General features: G+C 39.3%; 1 protein-coding gene across 1 annotated transcript; it reads left to right on the top strand.

The window, feature by feature from the left end:
- Positions 1 to 3,186: 3,186 nt before the first annotated feature.
- On the top strand, positions 3,187 to 5,726 carry gsx2 (GS homeobox 2). The gene is made up of 2 exons (XM_054603465.1): positions 3,187 to 3,544; positions 5,383 to 5,726. Exons 1-2 carry the CDS (start codon positions 3,187 to 3,189, stop codon positions 5,724 to 5,726), a joined length of 702 nt encoding a protein of 233 aa, XP_054459440.1.
- Positions 5,727 to 9,214: the final 3,488 nt, after the last annotated feature.

Below are 9,214 nucleotides of genomic sequence, written 5' to 3'. Positions count from 1 at the left end.
TTCTTCTTCTCTCACTTTATTAGAGCAATTACTGTCCGTGTGACAGACATGTTTGGGGTTGTTTTTTTTTGTCATCATTACTCTGGTTGGATTTTAAAGACTTTCTAATTCAATTTCAATTCAATTCAATTCAGTTTATTTTGTATAGCCCAGAATCACAAATTACAAATTTGCCTCAGAGGGCTTTACAATCTGTACACATGGGACATCCTCTGTCCTTAGACCCTCACCTCCTCTGTCCTTACACCCTCACCTCCTCTGTCCTTACACCCTCACATCCTCTGTCCTTACACCCTCACATCCTCTGTCCTTAGACCCTCACATCCTCTGTCCTTACACCCTCACATCCTCTGTCCTTACATCCTCTGACCCTCACATCCTCTGTCCTTTACATCCTCTGTCACATCCTCTGTCCTTACACCCTCACATCCTCTGTCCTTAGACCCTCACATCCTCTGTCCTTACACCCTCACATCCTCTGTCCTTACACCCTCACATCCTCTGTCCTTACACCCTCACATCCTCTGTCCTTAGACCCTCACACCCTCACACTCCTGTCCTTACACCCTCACATCCTCTGTCCTTACACCCTCACATCCTCTGGACCCTCACATCCTCTGGAAAAACTCCTCCCCTCACAAAAAACCCCTTTAACAGGGAGAAAAACTCCCTAAAAAAAAGGGGAAGAAACCTCTGGGAGAACGACAGAGGAGGGATCCTTCTCCCAGGATGGACAGAATGCAATAGATGTCATGTGTACAGAATGAGCAGCATAACAGAGATACAACACATTCAATGTATATGACATAAATGATTCATATAATAAGACTACTTATAATAACAGCAGCAATTATTACAGTAGAATTATAGCCATGAAAATAGGGATAGTAATGTGACTAATTCTTCCAGATGCGCTTTTACGCACACTCCAAATCTGGACGCGCTCCATAATGAGGAGGTCCAGGAGGAGGAGGAGGAGGAGAGGAGGAGGAGGAGGAGGAGGAGGAGGAGGAGGGGGAGGAGGAGGGAGGAGGAGGAGGAGGAGGAGGGAGGAGGAGGAGGAGGAGGAGGAGGAGGAGGAGGAGGAGGAGGAGGAGGAGGAGGAGGAGGAGGAGGGAGGAGGAGGGAGGAGAGGAGGAGGAGGGGAGGAGGGAGGAGGGGAGGAGGGGGAGGAGGAGGAGGAGGGAGGAGGAGGAGAGGGGGAGGAGGAGGAGGAGAGGAGGAGGGAGGAGGGAGGAGGAGGAGGAGGAGGAGGAGGAGGAGGAGGAGGAGGAGGAGGAGGAGGAGGAGGAGGAGGAGGAGGAGGAGGAACTCACACCAGAACCACCCGTCTGAAGGTCCGAGATGAAAGCTGGAACCCGCCGCTGACCCGCTAATTAGCGTCACAAGATGAGGGATTAGTGCATTTCTGGAATAGCTGGCTGTTTACCCTCCGCACAGACCGGCCCTTGTTAAACACTTTATAATTGACTCCTAATCGCCATCGAATGGTCCAGACTGCCCCATCGGTTCATAACTCTTTAATTAGAGAGAGAGAGCTGGACCAACCGGATCAGAGAAGCGAGATTCAGGCAATTAGTGCTTAATTTGTATTTGGGTGAAAATAAATTAAAAAAAAGGTCTGGACGAAGATATCATGTTTTTTCTGGGTTTTTTTTACTTAATACAAAGTCACGTTAATAATAAACACATTTTTATGATCTATACACAGCAAAATCAAAAGTGTTATATTTTCAGTGTTAGACTAAACTCTCATTAGGTGTAATTCAACTACAAGGTAGTTTATTCCTCAAATCCAGTTGGTGTTGAAAGAGGGAGTCAAATGTCAGATTCTCAAATCAACTCTACAGTGTTGATTTCTAATTTCATCTATAGATGAAATTAGAAAGAAAAGATGAATATTGGAAATTCAAACTGTATTTATAAGATAAGAGGCAGTGTTTCTGTTTCCACTGCACCTGCTACAACAGTCGATCCTCTCATGTGATGTATTTAATGCATTTTTTACATGTTTGAAGTGATATATATTATAAAATATCAGATTTATTTATAAAAATCCTATGAATCCAAAGTCAAACATCATTAATACAAATGTTACCAGCACGTTTGTGTAAAAAATGTATTTGAAGCTTATTTTTGGTGAAATTACTGTGTCTGCTGAAGAAAGTTAATAATAATTAATAATAATGGATTTTATTTATATAGCACACTTTAAAATACAAAGAAATCTCAAGGTGCTGCATATTAAAATATAAATATATTAATAAAACACTAAAAACAAACAAAAAATAAAATAGAATTTAAATAAATTAATTAATTTAATCATAATAAAATCTAAGAATATATATTAAAAATATTATATTAAAACTGAACAACCACCCAAAACAAGCTCCACATAGTTCATTAGAAGATAAATAAATATGTATTGATTCATGTGCCTGGTTATGTTATTCTAGTGCACAAGACTTTAATATGTTTGAAGTGATATATATATATTATAAAATATCAGATTTATTTATAAAAACATCATTAATACAAATTTTACCAGCACGTTTGTGTAAAAAATGTTTTTCTAAGCTTATTTTTATGTTTTGGTGAGTTAATTACTGTTGTCTGCTGAAGAAAGCTCCACATAGTTCATTAGAAGATAAATAAACATGTATTGATTCATGTGCCTGGTTATGTTATTCTAGTGCACAAGACTTTAATATGTTTGAAGTGATATAAATATATTATAAAATTCCTATGAATCCAAAGTCAAACATCATTAATAGACATTTTACCAGCACGTTTGTGTAAAAAATGTATTTGAAGCTTATTTTTGGTGAAATGACTGTGTCTGCTGAAGAAAGCTCCACATAGTTCATTATCAGATACATAAACATGTATTGATTCATGTGCCTGCTTATGTTATTCTAGTGCACAAGACTAATGCACAAAAAAAAAAAAAAAAAAGAGAAACTCTCCAAGTTGTGATTGGAGGCCCAGGGAGACGTCACATGGTTGGTGTGTAAACCCCTGGGAGCCGGGTGCGTCCGTGGGTGACGCTGCAGGGCCAGCCCTCTTCTGGGTCCCTTTTGTTGAACCATCAAACATAAGCACCTTTGGAGATCCCGAGGGGGTTCAGATGAGGAACGACCAGCACCCTGCTCCCGGACAGAGATCTCACCTCTCAGCATTGCAGCCATGTCCAGGTCTTTCTATGTCGACTCCCTCATCATCAAGGACTCGGTTCGACCCGGACCGGTGGAGCACCCGGGCCAGGACTTCCTCATCCCCATCAGCATGCACTCCCCGGGCATGATGACGGTCGGCGGTCCGGTGTGTCCCTCCAGGAAGACGGGGACCTTCTGTGTGTGTCCTCTGTGCGTCACGTCCCACCTGCACTCGTCCCGAGGAGGGATGCCCATGATGAAGGGCCAGTTCCCCGGAGCAGAGCAGTACTGTCACCGGATAGGACACCACCAGTCTGCTGCTCTCACACCTGTCTGCACACCCAGCTTCAGCGTCACAGACCCGAGGAGGTACCACTGCCTCTCCATCGGTAAGACACCTGTTCGATGCTGGCTCTCTCAGGTAGACGCACCTTTACGCACAAGCTTTTACGCACAAGGATTTAGTCATTTAGCAGATGCTTTTATCCAAAGAGACTTACAATAAGTGTCTTCAACAAGAACTACTAGTCACCAGAAGTCATCTCCTTTCTTAAACAAGCATCTTAAAAGCATAAACCAGAGCAAAAGTACAGTTAGTTAAAATGTTAAAATGTTAAGTCCAATCATTTACTCCATATAAAAATTAAACTCAGTTGAAATATATTTCAAAAGAATAGTCAATAGTTGTATTCAAAGGTTTTATTCTTTAAGTAAAAAGGTTTTCATTACATTACATTACATTACAGTCATTTAGCAGATGCTTTTATCCAAAGAGACTTACAATAAGTGTATTCAAGAGAACTACTAGTCACCAGAAGTCATAACCTTTCTTAAACAAGCATCTTAAAAGCATAAACCAGAACAAAAGTACAGTTAGTTAAAATGTTAAAATGTTAAGTACAATCATTTACTCCATATAAAAATTAAAAAATAAGTTGCAACATATATATTATAATATCTTTCTTACATTATCATAATATCATTTAGCAAAGCTTTTATCCAAAGTGACTTACTTAATAAGTGTATTAAGTGTATTCAAAGAACTACTAGTCACCAGAGCAAAAGTCATCTCTCCTCTCCAAGTTGAAATATATTTCAAAAGAAATGCATTAACCTTTAATGGAGTAAGTCAATAGTTGTTTTATTCAAGTAAAAAGGTTTACATTACATTATATTACAGTCATTTAGCAGATGCTTTTATCCAAAGAGACTTACAATAAGTGTATTCAACAAGAACTACTAGTCACCAGAAGTCATAAGTGCATCTCCTTTCTTAAACAAGCATCTAAAAGCATAAACCAGAGCAAAAGTACAGAAACAAATTACTACGAAAGGAACAAATTACTACGAAAATGATATATATTAAATATTTATAATACTGGTTCTCTCTTGTTTGCACCATCCTCTCTGCTGCTGTAATCCTGCAGATTTCCCTGCTGCAGGACTAATAAAGGATTATCTTATCTTATCTTATCTTAATACAAGACCCTCAAAAGAATAGTCAATAGTTGTATTCAAAGGTTTTATTCAAGTAAAAAGGTTTTCATTACATTACATTACATTACAGTCATTTAGCGACTTACAATAAGTGTCTTCAACATACTAGTCACCAGAAGTCATCTCCTTTCTTAGACAAGCATCTCAAAGCATAAACCAGAGCAAAAGTACAGTTAGTTAAAATGTTAAAATGTTAAGTCCAATCATTTACTCCATATAAAAAGTAAAAACTAAGTTGAAATATATTTCAAAAGAAATGCATTAACCTTTAATGGAGTAAGTCAATAGTTGTATTCAAAGGTTTTATTCAAGTAAAAAGGTTTACATTACATTATTACATTACACATTACAGTCATTTAGCGACTTACAATAAGTGTATTCAACATAGAGAACTACTAGTCAGCAGAAGTCATCTCCTTTCTTAAACAAGCATCTTAAAGCATAAACCAGAGCAAAAGTATAGTGCAGAGGCAGATTACTACGAAAACAATAATTGCAACAAACTAATACGAATACAATAAGTGCTACAAACTACTATGAATAGGATAAGTGCAGTAAACAAATACAAATTCAATAAGTGCAACAACTAATGCAATAAGTGCTCCGAGGAAGGCTCAGGGTAGGACTTCTTTTACGCACAAGCTTTTACGCACAAGCAGTTTTGTGCCATCTGATTGAGTCTAGACTGTTTGTGATCATAAAAAGCTAAACATTGTTCTTCCTCCAACAGGCTCCTCCGACAGCAGCCACATACAGAATGGGAAGAGGATGCGCACTGCGTTCACCAGCACGCAACTCCTGGAACTGGAAAGGGAGTTCTCCACGAACATGTACCTCTCCAGACTCAGGAGAATCGAGATCGCCACATACTTGAGCCTGTCGGAGAAGCAGGTGAAGATCTGGTTCCAGAACCGCAGGGTGAAGCACAAGAAGGAGGGGAAGGCCACCCAGAGGAGCGCTCACAGCAGTGGATGCAAGTGCACCAGCGGCCACACGGACTACTCGAGGTCGGAGGATGAGGAGTCTCTGTCTCCGGCCTCTGCGTCGGAGGAGAAGGAGGTGTCGCCCATCTGAGAGGGAGCAGACCTCCTGCTGCTGCCTGGACCTTTTATGGGTTTACATCTCTGGGGCCACAACAAAAAAACATCCTGCATGAAGTCTGAAGTGTTGAAAATATCCCTTTCATGTTTATCCTGCTTCTAAATTAAAAAATAGGAATGAAATGTGAATGTTTTAACACTGTGGTGGGTTTTAGGGGACGTGACCTCCTGTATGACGTAACGATGACGTGTTTTGACCCCTCTCTGGGTTCTCTCCCACCTTACATACCCGGGTCTAGCTCACATGTCCCCAGTAAGTGAACCTGTGTGGGAACCTGAACGCAACAATTTGTAAACTATGTATAATGTGTATTTATTGTAATAAACATGACCAGTTGACCTAAGAAGTTGTCAGTGTATTGATTTGACCAATGAAGGATCTAATGCTGCAACAAAAAGAGTTTGAAAAATAATCAAATGTGTTTTTGCTTTAATGCAAGTTGAGAAACTTTTATTAAGAGGAGGCACAGACATAAAAATAATGTATGATTGCATTCAAAATGTATAAAAATACTCTGCAAAGACTACAATGTATTATTATTATTATTATTATGATAATAATCTATCTTTACTTATCTGTATGTATTACCAGGGAGCACTGGTCCTATTGCAATACTAGAAAAAAAAGAGTTATAGGAAAATAATATGTGAAACACCTTTTTAATATAATGCACACACAGCTTTATCTTTACAGACTGACAGGTGGAAACTTTCTTCTGTTTCTGGATTTCATTATATTACACATATTATATATTAGTTGCTACTTTATTTTGGCCATTCGTGCGTAAAAGCTGAGGAGTTAAGTGCACAATAACTATGAGAGCAGTTACCTTTACAACAACCCATTTCCATTAAACCACAGCTATTATTATTATTATTATTATTATTATTATCATTAAGCCATCATTATCATTTTATTCATTTGGAAGCACTATTTAACACAGCTCCATTCATACGCAGCCATATGTAACTGTGTGTGGAGGTATCTTTATATATCTTTATATATATATATATGTATATATGTGGAAGTGTAGCTGTTATGTGTCCTTAGATCGGACCACAAAAAGGGAACCCGAGCACGGCCCCCTGGGGAGCAGCCAACACTCCCATTAATGTTCACTTTTGAATAGATTTGCTCCATCCAAAGCGAGTTTAATTGCGTTTTCGGTCCCACGTCGGTTGATTATCCCGCTGTAGCTCTGGAAAAAAAGGAAAAAAAAACTCTCCCAGAACGGGGGATATATAGAAGTGTGCAAAAGGGGCTTTGACAGGTTAGATTGTCCTGCTTTGGGACCCGCATTTAGCCCGGAGACCCCCTGATGGCTGAGCGCCTTTGAGAGACAGCGACAGGGTTCCTCCAGCCACAGAGGACGATTTAGTCACTGTTTCATTAGGCACTATTTGAACCTTTCAACTTATGGTGAATTAAAAGGGGGAGAGGAGGGAGGAGGGTGTTGGGAGCACTGGGAAAAAGACTCAGAAGGGGGGATTAGGTGGGAGGGGCCGATGGAGAAATTAGCAGACGCCTAATTTAACTCCTTGCTGTCAGAGTTTGGGATACATTCCTAATTGAGAGGGGAAGCAGGTGAAGTTTGCGTGGGACCCATTCAGAGAGGAGCATACATGGTCCTCTCTCCACAGCCCTGCTGGTGATGCTGTATTATTTAGGGGAGGGAGGGGTTGAAGACACCTAATGAATATATATTGAAGTTCCTATTAATCGAATTAGAGGTCCCCTCGCAGGTGTGGAAGACCTCCTCCTCCTCCTCCTCCTCCTCTCACCCCACAGGACCTCTTTAATGGTGCTGGAGAGTCACCAAACTTCAACTTCTGATCACATTTATCAAAAACAAACGCTCCAAAAGAGAGAATAAGGTGAAAACAAAGTGTGAGGGATGTGCAATTACAGATACAAGAGACCCTCTCTCTCTCTCTCTCTCTCTCTCTCTCTCTCCTCGACCCAACCATTGAAAATGTGGCAATTACGCATGACAAAAGACAATTAATAAGAGCGCTTTTCAGCCGGTTGCAGCTGCTGTCTCATGCGGAGAGATGGAGGCTGAAGTGCCGGTGTGGAGAAAGACTGGAGCAGCGTTGTCTTTTTTTTTTCTTTCCACTTTGCTAATTAATCAGGAGGAGGAGATGTGTAATCCTCCCCTGTGCTAACCTGAAGCCCTGGGTGATGCTCCAGAGATCTGGATCAGGAGGATCTGTCTTCTGAGTCTTTGGAATCATCAGATGTTCAGACATTTCTTGGGACGTTTTGACCTTCACGTTTTTACAGACTTGGTGTGAAAGATGCTGAAACAGGTTTTATTGTTGGAAAAAGTGTGAAAGTTGTTTTCTGGATGTTGGGGGAGGTTGGCACACTGTTCATTAATGTCAGAATATTCATAAGTTTCAGCTCTCAGTTACAAATACATATGTTTTAATGTAACTTTTTGTGAAAGTTAGTGGATTTGTGATTAAAAGTCATGTAATTGGCATCACTCAGTTGGATTGTTTTGCACAAATGAATCAACCAATAGAAACAATCCGAACATTTCATTCAAACAAGAACCAGAAAACATGAACATTTAATAAAAAAGCTGGCCATTTCTAGGACCAAACAACATTTTTAAGCAAATTTATCAGAATGTCTAATTACTTTTGCAACTGACCATTCAAACAATTATAAATTACAATGTAAACAGTGTTATAAATCTTTCAAAATAGTTTTTAATCTCTTGTAATTTATAACATTTACAGTTACATTAATGGACACGTGTTAACCGAGCTACCATCACTCATCACAAACTTTCTAGAAGTGACACCTTACCAAGATCTCTCTTTAATAAAGTTTTATATCAGTTTTTGATGCTATAAAGAGAAACATGTTCCTTCACCAAAACAGTTAGTGACTGTCAAATGTTTTAGTTTGAGTAAAGGTCAAGAGATCAAACTTTTTGATATTTTTTTTTTTTTTTGTGACCAGAAAAAAGCTTTATGCCAACCGACCCGTCTCCTCTATTTTGTGACTAATTGGGGGGCTAACTTGCAAACTTGTGTGTGTTGTGTGTGTGTGTGTGTGTGTGTGTGTGTGTGTGTGTGTGTGTGTGTGTGTGTGTGTGTGTGTGTGTGTGTGTGTGTGTTGTTAATTGATCATATGGTGTCTGTTTAAAAGTAAAAGTAGGTGAATCTTTCTTTGTTTAAACAAGGTCAGGTACATTTATATCATTATTATATATTATATTATTATATTATATTTTTGTTTGGCTAATTTTATTCATTCAACTCATTCTAAATACGATTGATGGCCAAGAAATGTGTTTTTTGGCTTTTACTTATTTTTGATGTGTTCAGATATGTGCATATGTGTCTAAATCTGTTAAAGCTGGTCCAAAAGTAAAATATATATCAAAACATATCAGGAAACTTAATTATCTCATTTGAAATGTAGGACTGGTGTCGTCCGTAGAGCAG

Source organism: Anoplopoma fimbria, chromosome 8 (genome assembly GCF_027596085.1).
Source record: "Anoplopoma fimbria isolate UVic2021 breed Golden Eagle Sablefish chromosome 8, Afim_UVic_2022, whole genome shotgun sequence".
NCBI lineage: Eukaryota > Metazoa > Chordata > Actinopteri > Perciformes > Anoplopomatidae > Anoplopoma > Anoplopoma fimbria.
Note: the sequence above shows the minus strand (reverse complement) of the source record. Positions and strands in the feature narration are given on the sequence as shown.

Bases quoted from the DNA above. Each gene is read 5' to 3' on its own strand.
- gsx2 (XM_054603465.1), top strand. From the start codon at position 3,187: ATGTCCAGGTCTTTCTATGTCGACTCCCTCATCATCAAGGACTCGGTT. The intron at 3,545-5,382 runs GTAAGACACCTG...TTCCTCCAACAG, and splicing joins GTACCACTGCCTCTCCATCG to GCTCCTCCGACAGCAGCCAC.